General features: G+C 41.5%; 1 protein-coding gene across 1 annotated transcript in view; it reads left to right on the forward strand.

Moving 5' to 3' along the window:
- Positions 1-2,409: 2,409 nt before the first annotated feature.
- Positions 2,410-22,708, forward strand: part of LOC143751584 (NXPE family member 3-like) — a 28,481-nt gene continuing 8,182 nt past the window's right edge. Inside the window, exons 1-3 of the mRNA XM_077244162.1 lie at positions 2,410-2,529; positions 3,169-3,233; positions 21,958-22,329. Coding sequence (XP_077100277.1) covers positions 2,499-2,529; positions 3,169-3,233; positions 21,958-22,329 — 468 coding nt within the window. The 5' untranslated portion in view covers positions 2,410-2,498. The remainder of the gene's footprint in view (positions 2,530-3,168; positions 3,234-21,957; positions 22,330-22,708) is intronic.

Genomic DNA, 22,708 nt, shown 5'->3' on the forward strand with positions numbered 1-22,708 from the left:
ACAGAAATTCTGTATCCCTTATGTATAAATGTATATATCATCTATGTTCGTCATAGATTGGTTCACTTCACTTTTGCCATTGACCTTGTTATACTGAATAAAGGTGTTGGCTGTTTGCACAGTAAGTTGGATTCTTGGGTCTTTTGTACAAACCATGGCTTATATATGTCCCTTTTTAATGTCGCATTTGCGGTTAATGTCGCAAACCGGTGGTCTAAGAGTTGTTGTTTTTTTTCTTTAATGATACGCGACCGGCCTAACCGGTCACTTACTGCCTGAAGCGGAATGCTGTGTGTGTGTGCGTGTGTGTGTGTGTGTGTGTGTGATTCAGACCGGGCCAAACCAATACTTTCAAGCTGAGGAGGGATGCGAGCGGCCCCTCTTAACTTTTACTCATGTTTGGCGGGTTTGTGTGAATGCAATGCAACAGAGACGGACGGTAAAATGGCGAAAAGGAGAGATTACTGTCAATGGAAAGAAGAGAAAGAAATGGGTGGGGCCGAAAAAATAAGAATTAAAAAGAAAAGATATTTTGCACAAGAGGCAGCTAAATGCGCCAAATTAACAGACCTTTTGCGTAGTGGAAAGAGTGCTGTGGCAGCAGGAGGTGCAGATGAGGAAGGACCCAGCAGCATGGACAGGACAGGTGCACGATTAGGGATATATTAGTGATTTATTACACACTGAAATTGTTTATATTTGCATTTAAATATATGCATTTATTAAATGGCTTGGTAGAATTCCAATGTAGCATGCGGTGTTATTTCTTGATAACAGACCGCTATTAAGTATTAAGTAACACACCGTTGCCATGAAAAACAGCGCGTTGCCATGGATGCAGTTCAGAGACGGAACAGACTATTTTCTTTAGCGGAAGCAATACAATCGTTTTTAAATCAATACACTGCTTTTTAAATCAATATTTTGTGTGAAATTATTGATTTATTTGGTAGGTAGACATGTAATAAGCGGGATAATGTATAGTGAGGCGGTTGCTATAGCGAACGCTATAACAACCGCCTCGCTATACATTATCCCTTACATATATTATATATTTATAGATATATTATATATTATAAACAGCAGTTTGTCGTCACACACAGAAAACATCATTCTATAAGCAAGGAATCTATGTATGTCTGTATATGTATATTAGCTGTTAAGGTCAGTGTTTGAGAGGGACAGGTTGATGATGACCCCTGCAGTCATATTGATGAGAAGGGATAGGAAGGAAAGCAGCAAGAGAAAGAAGAGCTGGAGGATGAGGAGAATGGAACCAGCACAAAAACAAGGACAGGTACAGGGGCAGAGTGCAGGGCTGGGTACTAGGCAATCATATTACGCATAGGTAGAAAATGTATTATTCTTAGTCTTATTTATTACTGATGTTCTTCTCATGTTCTTCTCAGCTGTACAATCAGTAAGCAGAGGCAGGGAAAGTTGAAAGTGAGGACACACACACAAATCTCTATTTTATGGGACTGCATTGTAGTTTTTGAGTATCTGAGTGGGTATTTGGTAGTATTTGTAACTATTTTATCACTCCAAATGACTGTACACATGACATGCTGGTAGTTAGCAGTATACTGTGACTTATGTGTTCGAGATTAGGTTTTGCTGACCTGGTTGTGTTCAGTGCAGTGGTGACTTGCTTATACTACCTGAAGAGGCAGGTATCATCCTAAAATTTCTTGAAGGTCTTCAGTGTAATCTGATTCTCTTTATACCATAAAAACACTATTAGAATTAAAATAACTGCAAAAAAATCCTTCTGCTCCTGCATCAAGGGCACTCGCGTAAAAGGCCTCTCCATCTTAAAGTCCCGGGCTGAATTTCAGTCCCAGTACGTCCCTGGTCGTAACACGTCCACTATGGTCTCGGACACCACTACAAATGGCTGTCCCCTCAAATAACGCCCTATTTGAGGGTATAGGGGTTGATTTCGGAACCCTTCTTTTCACACATTTGTAATTCCGCAAAAGATATTTTTCTCCCTTTTCAAAATAGTAGTCCACAATATAATTTACATTCTGAACAAAATTGTCACAATTGGTTTAGGGTTTTGTATTCATCTCCACGTTTTCATGTCTCTATTATGAAGTTTTCCTATCGTCATGTTCCTGGTTTTGTCATGTGATTCCATTATCCCGTAATGTGATCCTGTCATGTGTCATTGTTAAAAGGATAAGTTCACTTCATTCATTTCCTTTTCATTAGTCTTCCTTTGTTTGAATTTTGTTTTGTTTTTCAACACAACATCAATTCTGGCAAGACCCAACAAAGAGACACAAACAGAACTTAACTTACATAGTGAGAGAATAATGAGGTGATTGATTAGTGCACAACTGAAACTGAGTGTCCATGACAACCAACTGTTTTGCTGGTTCAGGTGTGTTTAATTGGGGTCGGAGCTAAACTCTGCAGGACAGTGGCCCTCCAGGACCGAGTCTGGAGACCCCTGCTGTACAGTATCTTATAGGAAACCATCAGATGTGACCATGTTCATTCCACCCACAGCTAATTCTCCAGGTAAATAGTAGTTTATTGGGAGTTTATTATGAATGAGAATATAAATCAAATTGATTTATTCTTTTTGCTTTAAATGTAATTCAGTGTGTACTTGTAACTATCTTTGTGAGGACCAGTTTGAGTTGTAGACCAGCGGAGAGAGGACAAAATTAGTAAAGTGAGGACATTTTGGCCGGTCCTCACTTTTTGAGACCCTTTTAAACACTTTAACCACCAGGGGTCGTTGTATACTTAAAACCGCTAGTGGGAAAGATTTACCCATACACATGACAACTGTTTTGATATGGCTAAAAAACATATTATGTTACTGTATTATGTCACTGTCTTCACAAAGTAATGTCTAGAGTAATGAAATGGTTATTTTTTGTCATTAACTATGTTTTTGTCCTGCTGCTTTTTGTTCAATGCTATTTTAAGCAGGCTACACTAATCACTTTTCCTAACGGTGAATATAAACCAGCCTACAATGACAACGAGAATTAGAAGGAAAAAAATACATATTTGGGTGGTATAATATTCTAATAAAATGTAAGGCACCTAGTTGTGCTATGAGAGTGTATTGTATCAATAAATGTCCTCACTAAGAAAGATGTACAAGAATGTGTGTATTTGCACATTTTTCTCATTACAGTGTCTTAGTTCACAGGATAACACACGGTTGCATTTGGTTTTTGCTGCTATGTCTTTGGATATCCATCTGTATGGTAAGTTAATGTAAAACATATTAAATAATATATAATGTTAAGAACCATATAATATTATTTATACCCTTTTATGCAGTGTTTAATTTGTAAATAAATAATTGCCGGATCAAAAACAGCAATTAAATGGCACTGTGACCGACACTGACCATACAACTTACACTAAGTTTTTGGGGAAAATACAATGACGTCACTAAACATGACAGCACAAATTTTATTTTAGTTTTTCAAGAACTTTATTGAACAATATAAATAACCATAAATGTCCTGGTACAAAATAAGAAATGTCTTCTGTCTTAATCAGACAACAGTCAAGCATCATAACACAAGATAAAGAACATATAAAGAAATAAAATAAAAATATATAGAAGTAAATAACGAATAAATAAATAATTGACTAGGGGTTCTCAGCAAGTTTAAGATCCTCTATTAAGATACTAGTGACGGCACAGCTATAAGAGCATCATTCACAAGTTTATGCACAGTGCTAACTACAGCCTAGCGCAGTGGTTCCCAACCTTTTTTCCCCACCACACACACTTTTTTTTTTAATTCACAGAAACATTTGTATTCTAATGTTATTACTTTTCAACTCCATTATTATTATTTAAACAAAAAGAAATTTAAGATAGATTTAAACCGTGTTCTTTTTTGCAAACATAGTCTACTTTCCAGACATTATTTTACAACTACACATTAATTTAAATAAGCAGAAGTTAACCTGCCGTACCAAACAAACCCATAAAATAGTCAATAAAAGTTTTGTCATTGTTACAAACTGCTTTGAAACACAGGTTGAAGACTCAAACTTTTTCTTTATTTTTTTTGAGGGCAATTAACAGTTGTAATCCACAGAACAGATATAGGGTCAAAACCACAGGACAAAAAAATCCAGAACAATGGAGTCCAAGACTAGTGATGTGACAATTGATCTGAGGCGTCGGAGCTTGTGTGGAGCATAAATGGGCTTGCCAGATGAAGCCTCGTTTCGATGCTTGTGTTGTTAACGTAGAAATAATGTGACCAATGACAAACGAAGCATCCCTTTCTGTCCAATCATGTGCAAGCTTAATTTTAAATATTAGAATGTTCGAACCCCCAGATCAGAGAAGGTTTTTACTCAGACTTAATAATTTACATTTTTAAATACCCAGTCATACTTAAGTAATGTGAAGAATACAAATTATTTCAGGAAAATAAAAGATTTGCCATATGCAATTCATATACGTATTCATTATTCTTCGATAATAACTATGAAGGTAATATATCATAAAGAATCGCATGCGCAGGGTAAGATTTTTGAAAGTGTACATAAGTTTGCAAGCGTAAATTAAATTTGCTTGCACAAGAGAAGATTTGTAAAGTTGTAAATTGCCTTTCAAGTGTAAGAAAAAAATATTTGCAGCATTTTACTGTTATTCATGTATTGTGCAGCTTCATGCTAATGCAAAATAAAAATGATCTGTATTCTTATGACTTGCATTTTCACATTTTTTTTTTCTCGCACAAATACGGCCAAAAGCATTGCAGGCCTGTGAACAGCAATTTGCAACCGAAAACAACAGATTCAGGAACTGCAAAACAGATTGATCGCATAAAACAAACCTTTGTGTAAAAAAATAAACTGTTGCAAATGTCTAAATGACTTCTTGTGTGCATGGGGCAAAATAATTCTCAAAATAACCCGATTTGTACTGTTGCGTCTTTCTTTTAGCTGCTCTAACAGTTTTTGAACAATTCCTTCACTCATTGAGTTTTGCAAGGTGAAGAGGAGGGCGGGTACACCTTCTTCATGTAGCCAATCAAATGAGTTTCTCGCTGACTCACGATCTACTCTTATCTGATTGGTTCAATAAACATGCCAGTCACCAGAACACATCTTTATCTTACACAATATAGTGCCTAAGTCCCTCCCCTCCGGCTCGGGACCTTATTTCAGAAAAAAATATGTATGGTAGTCAATGGCGAGAGACAACTTATCTTTTTATTCCGTCTGAACTGTGCCCTTAATTATACATATGATTTTTGTCAATTTAAAAGATAATTATGAAAATCAAGAAAGTCACAGTATGTCATAAAATAGAGTAACATTTAGTTTTATGTGAAATTCGCTCAATGAACTACATCTCTCGTCTCGCACTATATACGTCACCAAGCTCGTATGTGTCCAGTCTGGTACAAAACACACAGGCATGACGGCGTAACGTTACGATTATAACGTTAGACTATAGAAAAAATGACAGACGTTAGCTTCAGTAAAGTTAGCTTCATTCATTGAGAGAAAAGGTATGACGTCACATGCGCGCCTTTTGGGTTTGTAGTCTTTGTAATTACGTATTTTTACAGTCTTATACCTCAACAGTTTTATATCAAACTGCGACTTTCTTGACTTTAAAATGTATCTTTTAAATTGACAAACATCATATGTGTAATTCAGGGCACAATTCAAAAAATTAAATAACTTCATATATCTGCACATTGACTGACATGTGATAACACGTAGGCCTACAAGGTATATGGATACATACACACCTGTATTCCATAGCCTGTTTCACATAAAGTCAATATATGAGTTAGCTACATATTATATGTAAAGACAATTATGTACCCAAATTAATTTTAAATACAGAATAAAGCAATAAAGATTCACATATATGATACTCGCATAACTAAAAGATGCCCAAACACACCCTAATAAGAGAAATACATAAACTACTGATGCACTTAGAACCTTAACGTTATTTTACATAATTTCACCCTTATTGCATCGTCTCACGCCATGTGCATGCAAAGCACTCAAAATGGAATGGTTAATAAAACAGATAGGCTACACTCAACTCGTAAAACACAAAAATAACAACTTGCATTTCTGCGCCCGAGTCCAACTGAACCACACACAAATTCCTTGTTTGTGCAAGCACACTTGGCAATAAAGCTCTTTCTGATTCTGATTCTGATTCTGATTCTAGTGTGAGTACACCCTTAGTCTGTATAGTGTGATTCACAGGAGCGCTCAGGCGCCATCTGCTGGTGTAGCGGTGAACTGACATATAATTCTATTTGTGTTCAAATAAAAAAAAAATAGGGGACTGTCTTCTTTCAATTAATTATGTGATAAAAGATTTTATAACACCCTTTACACAATCTTATCTATTCCCGGAACAATCAGGGCTTCGTCATGAGACTTCATTTGCCCATCCCAATCCCTACAGATTACTGTTACCTGTAAAACAGGATAAAAAGTAAAGAACGGGAGAGAAACGTCTGCTCTTTCACAGCTCCTGTGTACATATGAGGGAGCATCATGCACAGTTAACCGTTCCGTTCGCGACTCTCCAGACAGAATATCAAAATAAGAGTCATTTTTCTGTCCATATAAATCAATATCCATGTTTTAATTTGCTCATCAACACTGCATAAGAAAATACAATCATAGAACTTGGAACAATATACATATTCAGAGAATGAAGAAAAAAAACACAATTACATAGGCTACTAGGGATGTGTCATTTGCTAACAAGCCATTCTTTGTAGCGAACGAGAAGAGCAGTCTCCCATTCGGGAGACCCTCATCTTTTTTGGGGGCAGGACTTTATTTGGATGAGCACACCATGCGGCCAATCAATTGGGAGGACAGACTAGGATCATACCATTATGTGAAAGGAAGGGGGACACATGCGAGTGATGAAAGCGAGTGGTAAAGGCCAGGTACACAGAGCGATAGAGAGAGGCGGGGGAAATGCGGGGGATCGTGTGTGTGTATATATATATATATATATATATATATATATATATTAGAGATGCTCCGATCAGCATTTTTGGGGCCGATTACCGATCACCATAATCATGATCTGCCGATTGCCGATCACTGCCGATCACAGAATAGCAGGGGAATGGGAATCTTTTATCTATAATCTAGCAGAGTTTGCACCATTTGTAGAAATGTGTTTATTTAATTGTATTTAGAAAATTAGATGCCTTAAGGCTACTGTAGGCCAGCTTTCCCAAATAAGGCAGAGTAAAGCCCAATTTATACTTCTGCGTCGAACTTACGCCGTAGCTGCGCCCTAGGCTGTGCGTAGCGCGCGTACCCTTCGGCGTACCCTGACGTGCACCTCTCCAGAAATGTAACAACGCGTCAATTCTACGCGGACGCAAGTGCTGTGATTGGTCTGCTCAAACCGCTCCCTCGGGTTTCAAATGCTCCCTCTGCGTGCGTCAACGCGGACAACGAGTCAGAAGTATAAATTAAAACCAATGCGTAGTCTACGGCGTAGAGGCTCCGGCGTATGTCCGACGAAGAAGTATAAATCAGCCTTAACATTAAATTATTCCAAACAAAGAGGGGTCAGGCAGACCAACACACATCAGATCAGCCTAATGGGAGGTGATCAAGTTACACTTAGGCATATTTGGAAATTGTAGCCTCTTAATACACCCACTACATTTACTAATTGGCAACAAAATGTACAACTTGTTACACCAAAACTGGCTACTGATAAAAGGACAAAACTATGGCAAGTTTTTTTCTGTTATTATTATGAACGTCTGATGTAGTTGAGCAGAATGCTCTTTTATGAAGTTACTTCATTAAAGGACATATCAAATGAGATTATGCCTGAAAAGGTTTTGGATTTTTTATCATATGTTCATTTAAAAATATATATTGTATAAAATGACGTCTTGTTTTGTTTTGTTTTATTGTATTTATATGATATTTGTATTTTTATAATTGAATTTTTGCCATGAAAATAGCTTTGAATGCTGACATGGCATTAGCTAAAATAATCTGAATCTGATGTAGTTGAGGAACCAACCACATCAGATCAAAACAAATAAAATACCACCAGCACTTTTGAAACATCTCGCGGCACGAATGTACCAATACAAATAAATAAAAACATCTCCAGTTAACTCAGAGCATTCATTTTGTTAAAGAAGAGGCGATCTAGCGCTGAAAAGTTTTTTTTTTTTTTTTATCAAGTGATCAAAGTGCTCGTTGCCGCATCGATCAGTGGCGCAGATACCGTGTTCTGTTGTGGCTCGCGCGGTGCACGGTCTTCACTCAGACGCGCGCTTCAATCCGTTGGGAGACTCCCTATTCGTTCCGGTGAAGGAGAACTCATGTTGCCACTGCCAAGCTCCACTCTGCTGTTGTGTGCTCGTGCGCCACGCATGCAGGTGGGAAAAAGTCGCGCGAGTAATTTACGTCACGTGATCGGCTTTTTTGATCGGCGCTTTTGGGGTTCGCCGATCAATCTATTTTTAGCCAATATCGGCCGATCATGATCGGCGTCCGATCAATCGGAGCATCCCTAAAATATATATATGGCATATATATATGGCACACCCGCCAAATGCTGGTAAAAATCAACTGTGGCGGGTAACACTGTCAAATCACTAGCCAATTTGGCATGCTACTTATTATGTTTACTCACTTTGCTGGTGAAATTCGTGTAAGCCAAATCTGCACAAATGTAGAGCAAATACTCAACTGTGATTCATCATGATATATGAAAGGGTGGGATAATGGCACTTTATACAATATGTAAAATAAGTCTCTGTTGTCCCCAGAGCGTATATGTGAAGTTTTAGCTCAAAATAACCCACAGATAATTTTGGAGATCATGTTAAATTTGTCCTTTTTTGAGGGTCAGTAAAAACGCGTTGTTTTGTGTGTGTCCCTTTAAATGCAAATGAGCTGCTGCTCCCTGCACAGAGGGCAGAACTTCAACAGCTCCTGTGTTCTGGCAGCTCCTATTACCTCATGTAGACATGCACTAAAAATGTCAGAAACTGTACTGGCTTTTATGTTTAAACTGGAGTCGACAAAATGATGGAGGGACTCAAGAAGAAGTGACAACGGAGAATGCAACAGGATGTTTCTGAATGGTTAGTTGATGAATTTATGTTGCTGATGTGGAGTTAACTATCTTCAAGTCATTGATTAGCATATTCTGTAATGATAATCTCTAAAACAGTGTGGGAACTGTTGTAAGATTTCTACAGAGTGAGATGCTATTGCATTTGTGTTACGTCCCAGCTAACAAAAATGTGTTCTTAGAACGTTTTGCTAACATTGCCATTAGGTTATGAAAACGTTATTTCTGAATGTTTTTTAAATGTTGAAAACGTCCAGTTTTTGTAAAGTATTAAACTTTTTTTTCTTGGTTAATGTGAACGTTCAAGGAACATTCCATTCAGTTCTTTTGAAAATGTTTTGAAAACGTTATTTCTGAAAGTTTCTGAACATTCAAAACATCCAATTTTTTTTTACATGTTTTTGGTTTATGTGAACGTTACAGGGACATTCCATTCTATCACTTTGGAAATGTTATGAAAATGTTATTTTTAGATGTTTTCTGGATGTTCACATCACCCTGAATGAATGGCCCGTCCATCACCAAGAAAAAAAAAACATTCTTAATTTTAAGTGATTCATTTAAGATTCCCTATAAATTAATTAATAATTCCTTTTGAGCTAAATTGACCTGTCTGCCCCCTACACATTATTACATAAGCAAAATAAAGGAAATTAAAATGGTCAATCAAAACTTTAAATATAAAACAAAAGAGAAGCAGATAAGTGACAAGTCCGTGGAAAAACAAAAAACTGCCGCGCGCTCAACTCATGAATGTGCTGCTGGTCGTCTCAGCCATTCACTGAACAAGGTAGACGCAGTTAGAGAGAGTGACGGCAGGGAGAAAGCAAGAGCTCGCGCTCGCAGAACAGTACTGGCAACATCTGGAGGTTACTGAGGTTTGTCTAAAAAGTCGCTAGATTTGAACTACTAGCTTTTTTTGAAAAAAATGTCGCTAAAGGGGTCTGAAAAGTCGTTAAAATAGCGACAAAGGTGATAAGTTGGCAACACTGACAGCGTCTACACCATAGACTGTAAAAAAAGATGGACGACGCCCCTTCGCTCTCCATTGGCGAGAAGTAAAGCCCGCCATTGTCCCGATATGGCGCTGACATCTTGGGAGTTGAGTCTGCACAGTTGCGATTTCGGGACCAGACATGCGCAGTAGTGAGCAGGAAGCTAACACCGCAAAATCAACGCCCCGCCCTACCTCTCGCTGAATCAATCGCAAGCACACACCTCGGTTGCAGAACAACCCATTATGTCGGTGTGAAATAATTAATCATAGAAATTTAGATATTAAATTTAAAGCTCCAATCTCCTCAGCCCTCCAAAGATCCCGAAAAAAGTCTGTTGTTGCTTCAGTGACTACTTCGCTCAGAGAACCTGTCAATCACAGCTGTGCATCATGACGCTACAGCGCCGTTTTTATAGCATCAAATAACTAACTAAAAACAAACTTATTTTAAAAACAAACACTTGAAATTACATCAGCGATCAGTGATGAAAACTACAGTAAATGACAGAAACTATCTTTAGAAAAAAGATATGTGATCTGTAATTTAATTGTTTAGTTGGTCTCACGTCCCATTGAATAACATGGGGAGGTGGGGTTTATGACCTATACTAGGACCAGTCACCGGGGGGCGATCGAGACGCTTTTGGCTCGTTTTCACTGAGCGGTACGGTACAGTACAGTACAGTACGGTTCGGGTCGGTAAACCATGATCCGGCTAGCGTTTCCACCGCCAACAGTACCCTTACTTGATAGGCGTGGTGTTTGCCGGAAAGAAGCGATCGACGTCATTTGCGCGCGAAGAAGAAAGCGACATAGTAAACAACAATGGATGACACCGCAGATCTTGTTCTTGCTTCTCGGCATGTTTGTCACAAGAAACAAGCGCCGGCATTAGGCGTTTCTCAATACCAAGTAGCCTACGCAAAGTCCGACTCAGGAGAATGACTCCCGTGGACGCGAGTCCAGTAATTCTGCTAATGGAACAGCGCGTTCTTGAAAGCGCCACTCAGCCTGCTCTGCTACTCCGGTTATCTCTGTATGTACATTTTAGGCAACAATAAAACGAAATATGTTATAAAACACCACTCTGCTGCTTTTCGATTTCATTTAAATACATTTTAAACATTATAAGCACACAACAAATGTGGTCTAGGCAACGCATAGCCTATTGATTAGGCTATATTCACTGCATGTATACGGTAGCCTATATTTATAACAAAACTAAATATAAAACACAACCCTGCCTCTTTTCGTTTAAATCAAAAAATATTAAACCTATTCCAGGCAATATGTGCATTGGTACAAATGTTGCAATAAACATTACAGATGATCTTGTAATAAAATAAAAAATGACAAAACTCAACCCTATGTCTTTTTGTTAAATTTCAGTTTTATCAATAATTGCCATTGTTAAAAGTATAAGTGAAAGGTACAAAAAGCTATACAGTAAAGCTTTAGTAACATAAAGCAAACAATTCAGTCAAATATACAAATTCAGTGCTCAAATATATGAAACTTCACTTAGCCTTCTGCCAAAACTATTGGCCAGGGAACGAATTATAGATTCACGAGACCAAAGATCGCCTGTTAGGTCTATACAAGACGAATTATAACTCATGTTTAACCACTACAGAGACGTCAGAGTCAGCGGCAAACATCAGAACGACTAGCCGAGGAAAGGCTGTTCCAGGCGGGGTACATGAGCGCAGAGCGCCCGGTGATTGCTTGGAATGGATCTCAGTCAGATTATCATAAATCTATAAATAAACCACAGATTTGAGCTTTAAAAAAATTCATTCTTGCCTGAAAAAATCTTAAAACTACATTTCGTGACACAATAACAGTAGTATTATATTTCAACTTTATATAAAAAAAAATGGCGCTTCTAATGCCCTTGTAGCACGCGCAAGTGACCATACTCTGTCAACCAATCAACGTTCTGCAGTGAGTCTAGCTCCACCTTTTACTACCGTACCACTGTGCTAGGTATCCCAAAGGAAGGGTACCCAAAAAGTGGTAGTGTACGGTTCGGCTTTGGTACCATTGACAACTTTTGACAGTGGAAACGCAAATAATTGCGTACCGTACCGAACTGTACCGTACCGTACCACTCAGTGGAAACGAGCCATTTGGCTTCACTTTTCAGGGCTTGTGCGGCATGCTTGGTCTACACTAGCTAAGCTAGAGTAGGTAACCGTGACGTCATTTGACAATGATGCTTTGCATTATTATAGTAATTAATAATTATTTAGTTTTGCTCAACTTCCTCGTGCATAAGCTTCTTAGGTTAACAACAACCAGGAGCATTTAAAAAATGTTTTAATACGTTTATTTATTTATTTTTTGCATCTGTCAGAGAGTGCTGTAATGTCTGCATTTTCCAACAGGGGCTACTTCCCACAGCCCTGCTGTTAGTTCAATGTCACTGTCTCCACCCATGTGTTATGTTGACTTTCCTCAAAATTGCTGAAAGACATGACACATATGCAGGGGTGTGAAGTAACGAATTACAAATACTCACGTTACTGTAATTAAGTAGTTTTTTTCAGAAATTGTACTTTTTAGAGTAGTTTAAAAATTGTGTAATTTTACTTTTACTTGAGTACATTTTAAGTGATGTATCGGTACTTTTTCTCCGCTATTTTCCTTCTGTTTGTGGTCGTTACTCGTTACATATGCTTGTTTTAGCCTAATTTCATTTTATTTTTATCCATCAACGTGATTGGATTGAGTAATCGGTCTCGTGACTGTCATCAAATTAAGCATAGAAAACTTTAACCGCCTATTCCTGCTGTTACTCGTGACTGCTGTGGAAGTGCATTCTTCACGCATCAATTCAATCCAGATATCAGCGTCTTCCTCTAATATGCTAAGGTACATTTCACATTTCTGCTTAATATGATATTTATATAGGCTGGCCTGTCTAAATGGCCTAACATTTGGTCTGAGGTTGGGGGTATTGCGTGACGAGTTCATAATGCGGCGAATTCCCGCTCCCATTTACTTCACAATCACATTATAGAGAGACGCGCGTCACGATCTGTGCACTGCCGCGTCTCGCGCTCGCCATGCCGCCAGATTCAGAATCAGTGCACTCTATGAACCATGGCGTTAACTTGAACTGCATTTATTCTGTCAGTCTGTGACTAACGTTACAGCTCGTTAATAAACAACGTTTTTTGATTGATCCTTTATACAATCCGTCTTCATTTGGCAAGTGCACTTGCGCAAAAACATTTTTCATGTTGAACTTTTGTTTTTTTGTGTGTGGATGCTGCTGATAAAACAGCTTCGACGAGACTACAAAGAGACATGCGTGTGTGTGTTTTTTTGTTTCTTTTGTAAACGTTTCCTGGATATAACTTCCCTATTTAATGCACAATTTTCCTTACAAATTATATTATCAGCAGCATTACAATGCGAGTAAATGTAGCCGTGTAAAATGTAAGGGATGATGCCACCCTTCTAGAACAATGTGCATTTACGTTTAAATTCTAACATATTTAATAGGATGGAATTAAAGTGTGTAATTAGTGTTAGCTCACTATCTTAGCCTTTTTCAGTGCATTAGGTGAGGTAATCTGATAATATTAGTGATTCTCATTTATCAAAACACTAACATTGGTACCGTTTTGGAGAGAAATTGGGTATTTTTTAATCTCTCTATTTAACCCATCTCATGGTGTGTGATGCTGAACTATCATATGAGTTTCTAAAGGTTTTTGAATTCTTTGCACAGTTATGAATATTGATATTTTATGTGCAACAATAGCATGCTCAGGCCCAGTTTCTTTTCGCCTAATTTTAAATGCCCCCCCCCCCCCCCCCCCAAATAATATGATTTAAATTGTGATGAGTGTACTGATTTGATGCATTTTAAAAAGATGGATGATATATATTCTTCAATCCTTCTGACAAAGAAGAAAATATAATGTGAATTACAGTATGTGCATTTTTTTTAATTTATAAATTGTAGTGCACAGTGTTTATTATAAGGGGTAGAATCCGCAGCTCAGTACTCACTACTCACTACTCATGAGTACTTTTAAATAAGCTACTTTTTTACTCTTACTCAAGTAGTTTTTTGGACAAGTACTTTTTTACTCTACTCACAATACTTTTTTTGGAATGTAATGGTACTTTTACTTGAGTATGTTTTTTCAGTACTCTTTCCACCACTGCACATATGTGCCATTTAAGGAAGGGGAAATCAAAAAATATTTTATACTAGCTTGGAAAAATTGAATTTAAATAATTAAAGCAATCTCAAAGAAAGCACAGAATATCTTTCAAATATTTGATGCCCCTAACCTTGCAAACTTTGGGCCCATTGTGCACATACTACATCCCAACTATACTCAAAATTATGATATATATATATTATAGTAGCACAACACTGCTCTACAAAGGCCAAACGCTGGAACTGAGAAAAAATGTTTTCAAAGATTGTATTATCAATTGGTTTGACAACCAAACCTATGGAAGCTTGTTTCCGCCACAGAATGAAAAATTAAAAAGGTAATTGCGACCTTTTATCTCACAATTCTGACTTTATTTGTCAGAATTGCGTGATATAAAGTCGCAGTTGCGTGTTATAAAGTCAGAATTGCGAGATATAAAGTCAGAATTGCGTGAAATGAAGTCGCAATTGCGTGTAATAAAGTCAGAATTGTGAGATATAAAGTCGCGACTTTATATCACGCAATTGCGACTTTATATCTCGCAATTCTGACTTTATAACACGAAATTGCGACTTTATATCACGCAATTCTGACTTTATATCTCGCAATTCTGACTTTATATCTCGCAATTCTGAATTTATATCACGCAATTCTGACTTTAAATCTCGAAATTCTGACGTTACAACACGCAATTGCAACTTTATTTCACGCAATTCTGACTTTATATCTCGCATGTAAACTCGCAATTTTGAGAAAAAAAGTCTGAATTGTGAGATAAAAAGTCGCTATTATTTATTTATTTATTTATTTAGTGGCTGAAACAAGCTTCCATACAAAACTTTCTGCCACAAAGCAAATCATAAACTTAGATACCTAATTTCACAGGGGCCCTTTGCTATTTGTAAAAATGAACTTGAGGAGACTTCATCTTTTCAAAATACCTAAGTTAAAATACATGGAAAGCTATGCACAAATTTGTAACAGAGAGACACACCAGGGTATCCAGCTTTAACAGAAAAGACCAACCTCAATACCTCACTGACGAAAGGCAATATCTTGGTTGGCCGCCACTGAGGAAACGTCTCAGGTTACGACTGTAACCTATGTTCCCTGAGAACAGGGAACGAGACAATACGTCAACGACGCTATGGGGAACGCCTCAGGCGTGACAGGTGTCTGAAATCACTATCAAATCACGTCAATCATATTGACCGGCGACAGCCCGTGAATCATTAGCGTGAATGATTAACGTGCGACCTGGAAGTATAAAGGGGCGCCTTGCAAACATGACAAATCACCTTATCGTCTGAAGGGACTGTACGGTAGGCAAGCCCCGCGGCATGGCAGGGAGACGTATTGTCTCGTTCCCTGTTCTCAGGGAACATAGGTTACAGTCGTAACCTGAGACGTTCCCTTTCGAAGGGAACTCAACAATACGTCAACGACGCTATGGGGAACGATATACCAACGCCGCCATGCTAAGGGGAGTGCATGCCAAGTGGCAGTGACAACTGTCAGAACCAGCAACTTCAAATGAAACGCTAGAACCACTCACCCTCAGGTCACACTGGGCTGTCAGTGACAGCATTCCCTACGGTCATAGCCCAAGCTACAGCCTCACAGAAAAACCTTCATAAACATGGTTAAATGAAAGGTCTACCTGGGCCGGCTCCGGGCCTGGAACCTCAGCTTCCAATTAGAAGGGGTCCCTTCTAGGGAATGTGGCTAGGGAACCCAAGGGAACCCCAGCCAGTCACTATTCAGGGGAACGTACTCACCCCGAAATGCCACCAGGACGGCCTGACCTGGCGCCAGTACATAGACACTTAGTCTGGCCAAATCCTGTCTGTCTGAAGACAGAGCCTCTGGACAAATGCCTTAAGTAAGGCATCCAACCCGAGGGACTGCGAAGCTGGCAGTGAACCACTCGGCCCGGATCTCAGAGACGGGATATCCCGGAGAGTATGACTCAGCATAGTGCTTTCCGACCCTTGCTAGCGAGGGGAGTTTCTCTACTCGATCCACGGATCAACCCAGTGTCTGTGTTTCAAAACACTGAGGAGGCCTGTGAAGGCCTAAGGGCTGATCTAACTGGGAGGCCTCACGAGAGGCCTACGACCGTCTGACCAGACTCAGGAAGCCGCATGCTCAAAGAGACCCTCGTGAGGGGAGCACAAGGTCTGCCTGGTAGGCAAACCAGGCTGTAGGCAGAAAAGGTTCCGGGAGGGAACCTTTAGCAGAGAATGAACACTTTAGCGAGCCAGGGCGCAAGCTCGCCTTCAGCAGCTGCCTATTAAGGCTAGCTGAAACTGATAGCAAGAGACCACTAGCTTCATAAACCCAGCACCACTAGGGAGCGTTACAGGGAGGCCCGGAGAGGCCTACTACCTGATCCTTTAGGGAGGCACGTGAGGCCTACTACCTGATAACCACAGTACGTGGGAACTCACCTTCAGGGAGGCCCGGTGAGGCCTGCTACCCTACGACCACAGTATGTGGGGAGCTCACCTTCAGGGAGGCCTGGAGAGGCCTACTACCTGGTAACCACAAACTGTGGGAACTCACCTTCAGGGAGGCCTGGTGAGGCCTACTACCTGACCGTTCTCAATCAAGGAGGCCTGGAGGAGCCTACTACCTGATAACCCCAGTATGTGAGATGCTCACCTTCAGAGAGACCAAGAGAGGCCTACTACCTGATAACCACAGTACGTGGGAACTCCTCCTTCAGGGAGGCCCGGTGAGGCCTGCTACCTTACAACCACAGTATGTGGGGAGCTCACCTTCAGGGAGGCCTGGTGAGGCCTACTACCTGGTCACCACTATCTGTGGGAACTCACCTTCAGGGAGGCCTGGTGAGGCCTACTACCTGACCGTTCTCATTCAAGGAGGCCTGGAGGAGCCTACTACCTGATAATCACAGCATGTGGGAACTCACCTTCAGGGAGGCCTGGTGAGGCCTTCTACCTGACAGCCAAAATATTTGGGAGCCCACATCCAGGGAGGCCCAGAGCGGCCTACTACCTGACAGCCACAATATTTGGGAGCTCACATTCAGGGAGGCCCAGAGAGGCCTACTACCTGATAGCCAACGTAAGTGGGAATTCGCCTTCAGGGCGGCCGGGTGAGGCCTACTACCTGATAACCATCTTAAGTGGGAATTCACCTTCAGGGAGGCCTGAGTGGCCTACTACCTGATAACCACTGGTAGCTTTGAGCCCTGAGTCCGGGTGAAAGTATAAGGTGGCCTGCTAAGGCCAGCCAGCTGGGGACTCGCCTATCAGGGAGGCCTGGTCGGGCCTACTAGCTAATAGCAAGTCATATTCTGCCATAAAGTACACTGTTGGAAACCATACTACACAGCATAATTCACTAATGGGCTTCCAGTAGCGCTATAAGGTATGTCCCACAATGTTGGGACTCACCTCCGAGGAGGCCTGTTTAAGGCCTACTACCCATCAGTGAGTCAACTGCCCGAACCACCAAGGCCAACCACGTAAAGTGAGCTGGCCTACAGTGCCCTCTGGGGGGCTGTCCAATCAAGGAGGCCTGCTGAGGCCTACTACCTAATGGCGCAGCCTTCGTTGGCAGAAAAACTGTTTACACAGCGCCTACAGCATCCTGGTGCCTAATCACATTGCCCATAGCAGTGTACTCCGCAAGAAAGCTAGCACCCTTAAAACAAGGGGAGTACAACATACGCCACTCTGCCTCAACGGAGGCCCCAGTTAGTCAGGGGCCTACCATCTATGCATGGGCGTCAGCTCAGGGCAATGCTCTGGCTTCAGGGGAGCGTACTTCGACCAAAGAAGAAGTGAAGCTTACTTCATACTCGACCCGAGCCATAGTGGTGCGAGGTGGGATAAAACAGAACTGGGAGTGAAGTGCTCAGACCTACCCTGTATCACAGGGGAATACTCACACCTCACCCTGAGGTTACCAGGGTGCGGGCCTGCCAGCGGCTCTAGGGGTGACAGAAATGTATCTGTGCCCAACCTAGGGGAGTGGGGCTTGAATGAAAGCCAACCACCTACAACCTAGCGCTCGAGCAGTAGCTCAGCGAGGTGAGTGAAGCCTAAACTGGCGGCCTAAATCCGTAGGCCAGTTCTGCATGGCAGAGTCGGGCAGGAAACCCAGTCTTCTTCGTGAAGCGAAAGACGGCCTAACCCTGCTCAATAAAGACATATATACCACGGAGGCCTGTTTGAGGCCTACCATGTCCTTACAAACCATCCTCAGCACCACGCTGCATTACTCTAGGCACCCCAGAATGCAGAGAAGGGGGCGGGCCTTGGCCTAACGACTCCCACGGGAGGAGGCTGTTTATACAGGGATGCTAGAAACCAACATTCACACAGTGAAGGGTCAGAGGAAGAAATGCTAAAATTTTTAGCAGAGCGCCTCTATTATCCCTGGCACAGCCTAGGCCAGCTACAGAGGCGGCCCTGGTGAGGGCCAGCCTGCAAGCATAGATCAATCTGAGGGCTCGGAGGAGCCACAGCCTTACTAAAGAATATAGTCTGTATTATTCCATACAAATGGCTGCAGAATCGCTCAGCCTAATGAAACCCAAACAGAGCTCAAGGGGCGAAATACTCAGGAAGAAGTCAACGGACCCGTGGGCCGGACATAAGATCTATCTGAAGCTCTAGCGTCAGTCAACACTCTAAGTAAAAAATTCTAAGAGAGAGACCAACTACTCTACCCTGAGGTGGCTAACAGCCCGAAGGCTAACATAGTTATCGTTCTGGCCACCTAACGGGGAACTTCAGGGCCCTAATGATCCAGGAAACTTCTCTTACCTTATTACCTTGACATGACCCCATAGCTCTATACAGGGAACGAGGTCTGTAGAGAGATACATCTCGGAATTTTAATTCACAAAAAATTACTCTTAAAAGACCAGTCAGCTCACCTGCGGCGTGCGGAGTGAAGACTCGCCAGATAGTTCTTTATGACCCTGGGGTCCACCACTTTACATGCCTGAAAGAGGCGTTTCTACTAGCCAAGCCTAGGCGGGCCATTGGAACATCGTTCTTATCATAGGCCCAGCCCCAGGCCTGATGTAATGAACGTCTGGGGAGTCAGAAGAGAGGAGAGGGCTGGATTTCTTTTTAATGAAGCTGTTACGTTGGTCAGCCTGTTGGGAACAAGGTCTGTGCTGTTCTTTCTCGCTGTCTCTCCCCATAGGTCACGTGACGTCTCGCCAGCTGCGAGTGGGCGGGGCTTGCTGCTATAAGGACGCCGAGATCAACATCCGCTCTCTCTCACACCTGGTTGACGCTCTCACTTTCATTCCTGAGTCGTCTCTGATGGCAGCGCGCGTGCCCTTCAGAGTGCTCGCAGGCGCTCGGCTCCACAGAGGCGTCTACATGGTCAGCGTCATGTTTCTTTCTGATGCCGTTCTTAGCGGGACGCTTGTGTATGTACTACGTCTTACCCGTTTTTCTTTTGTTTCGAGCTGGTGGTATTGGTGTTGGGTTATCACGTTGTTTAGTGTAGGTTTAGCTAGACCAGCAGTCAGCGGACCCGGAAGACTCACCGGAATATTGTCTTTCTTTTTGGACGGGAGGCAGGAGAGAGCTTTGATCCGAAAGACAGCTGTGAGCAGGGTTTTTCTTTCTGTTTGTTTTACTATTCATTTTACCACCATGCTTTCTTTGTGACTCAATTATTTATCATTTAAACCATTGACAATAAATTGTTTTTGTATTGTCATTTGACGTTTGAGGTGTCGTTTTTATGTGTTATGTTGTCCCTGTTCAAACTCATTCAGTGGGCACGTAACAGAAGCCCTCCGGGGAGATTATCCATCAGCGACACTGTGTGCGCTTGTGCTGGATAACCTCCCTCAGATCCCTCTTCTTGCGGGAGTCACGCCTCTTCTGCGCCCTGTTCCTCCATGGAGGGGGCGCACGAGAGGCGACAGTGGCTCTCTGGCCCTGTCTACGGTCCTCGGACCGTGAAGGGCCAGGCCCTCCCGCCTGCCTGGGTGTGGAACCGGATCTCAGCGGTATGCAGGATCCTGCAGCAGGTCGGCCTGATATGCCTGCAGCACCGCCATAGTGTGCAGGGAAGCACCAGCCTGAACCGCTGTCGTGTATGCTCTGCCATTCAAACGTGCTGTTGACTTTAGCGGTTTGGATGGCAGGGTTGGAGCTCTCAGTGTCGACGCCTGCCCAGACACAAGATAGTTCGCAAACGACTCGTCAAATGGGCGGCATCGACACATACCCATGCTCTGCGATCCCCTCAACATCAGCGAAATTAATCCGCTGATGTCGGTGAATACGGGCAAGGTATGGGCTCTTCCATGCCCTCTCGATCTCCGTGTGAAGATCAGGAAGGAATGGAAGGCTCACCTGAGCTGGTGTGTATGGCAGGGGAGAAACCGATCGCCAAGCCTACCGCGAGCGGTCTCTCCTCTAGCGCGTCGCCATGGCAGCTACAGCCTGTTGGCGGCGCGCTCCACAACATCCACCAGGTCTGCATACACGGGGCAGGGTGGCTGAGAGGGTTCAGGATCTACCTGATTATAAACCTCCTCAGCCATCTCCTGCTCGTTCTGAAGAGCAGCAACTGCAGGAAACCATTGGTGCCTGCAGTTCGCCCTCGTCAGCCGTCGAATCATTTGAGAGGTTTACAGGACTCTCAAGATGATCGATGAGCTCTATCTGGAAGCCCATGATGCAAGTCGCCGCTCTGCCTCGGCACGAGCGGGACCACGCGGACCAGACGTTGAACCCCCTTCACTCGAGAAGAGGGCCAGACGAGAGCGGAGCGTTTTAAGAGAAAAACGCTCACAGTTCACACAGAGGATTCCCTCGAGAACCTCTCGTGCGCGCTCTTCTCCCAGGCAGGAAAAAACACACTCGTGTGCTGTACATTTCATTTTCTTACCGTTTCATTGAGTAGCGTTTTCAAACAGACAGTCCCTGAAGACGATGAGATGATTTGTCATGTTTGCAAGGCGCCCCTTTATACTTCCAGGTCGCACGTTAATCATTCACGCTAATGATTCGCGGGCTGTCGCCGGTCAATATGATTGACGTGATTTGATAGTGATTTCAGACACCTGTCACGCCTGAGGCGTTCCCCATAGCGTCGTTGACGTATTGTTGAGTTCCCTTCGAAAGGGAACTGCTTTGCAGTGTTGGGGGTAATTACAAGTAACATGCATTATATAATCAGATTGTTTTCTTTTTGATGTAACAAGTAAAGTAATAAGTTACTTTTAAGACATAAATATCTACATTTAAATATTTTAGTTATTTTTTCTAAAGTAATGCATATCACATTTCAGTTTAATTAATTTGCTTAAAAAATGTTTTTTAAACAACTGAATTAACTAGTTTTTTATTTTTAAAAATTCAACTTTCAATAGAATGAGTGGTTTAGTAGGTATAACCTGTAATGTCAAGGGTTATTTTGTATGGCATAGCTCTAGTGGTCAAAACATAATGATATTTTGAATGTGTTTTTTAAAGAAAATTAAGGTGTATGTTATATAGGCTGTTCTTGGTTGCAAAAATGTGTTAAACACTCAGCCAGGTGAGAAAGTAACCTAACACATTCCTTTCCATTAAATTAACTACGTAACATAATTAATATTGTAACGTATTGCTTAAAAGTAACTTTCCTTAAAATGGTAGTTCCTGGTCATCTTTCAGACTTTATGGAGATTCCTGGAGAGTGGTCATCAGATACGACAATTCCATTCACCCATTCCTAGACCCGTTAAAGGAAAACAGATTAAAACAAATTCAAAATATGTAATTTCCATTCTTGACATGGGAATCAGTGAAGAGGAGTGGGAAAGGTTACAGAAAGCTTTGGACTGGTACGGTCCAAATCAAGAAATCACTCACCTGGATCAGAGCACAAGCACAGTCCACTCAACATTCTCTATTGTGGGACTCAAGGAGAGTTACAAAGTGGGAGAGAAGATCTCAATTACCATCACAGCCAGAGACCACAACAAGAACCTGAAAAGATATGGAGGAGATTTTTTCAAAGCAAAGCTATTTAATTCAAAGCTCAAGGTGTGTTTATTTTATAAAATATTTTATTTTAAAATCCATTTTAATGAAACAGTATACTGACATTTATCATATTGAGTTTGATTTGCCTGTTAATTGCAATTAACAGGCAAATCAAAGGTTAATTTACAAAATATTACTATTACATATTGTTTAGATTTATAAGCTTGCTTTACCTGCAGACATGAGTTCCCTTTCGTTGTCACTCCGAGTTACGTCGGATGACGACGAATGGGGTTTCGCTTAGAAAGCCTATCAGCTTCGAGTATTACAAAACGAGCCAATGGCAAAGAAATGCCATGGGTCTGCGGAATTTGCATGACGTAACTCCGCCCCACCTCGTGGGTATAAAAGGAGGACGCCGGCAACATGGAGATATGTT

This window comes from Siphateles boraxobius, unplaced genomic scaffold, assembly GCF_051911475.1.
Source record: "Siphateles boraxobius isolate OS27281-9 unplaced genomic scaffold, OSU_SipBor_1 26, whole genome shotgun sequence".
Lineage (NCBI taxonomy): Eukaryota > Metazoa > Chordata > Actinopteri > Cypriniformes > Leuciscidae > Siphateles > Siphateles boraxobius.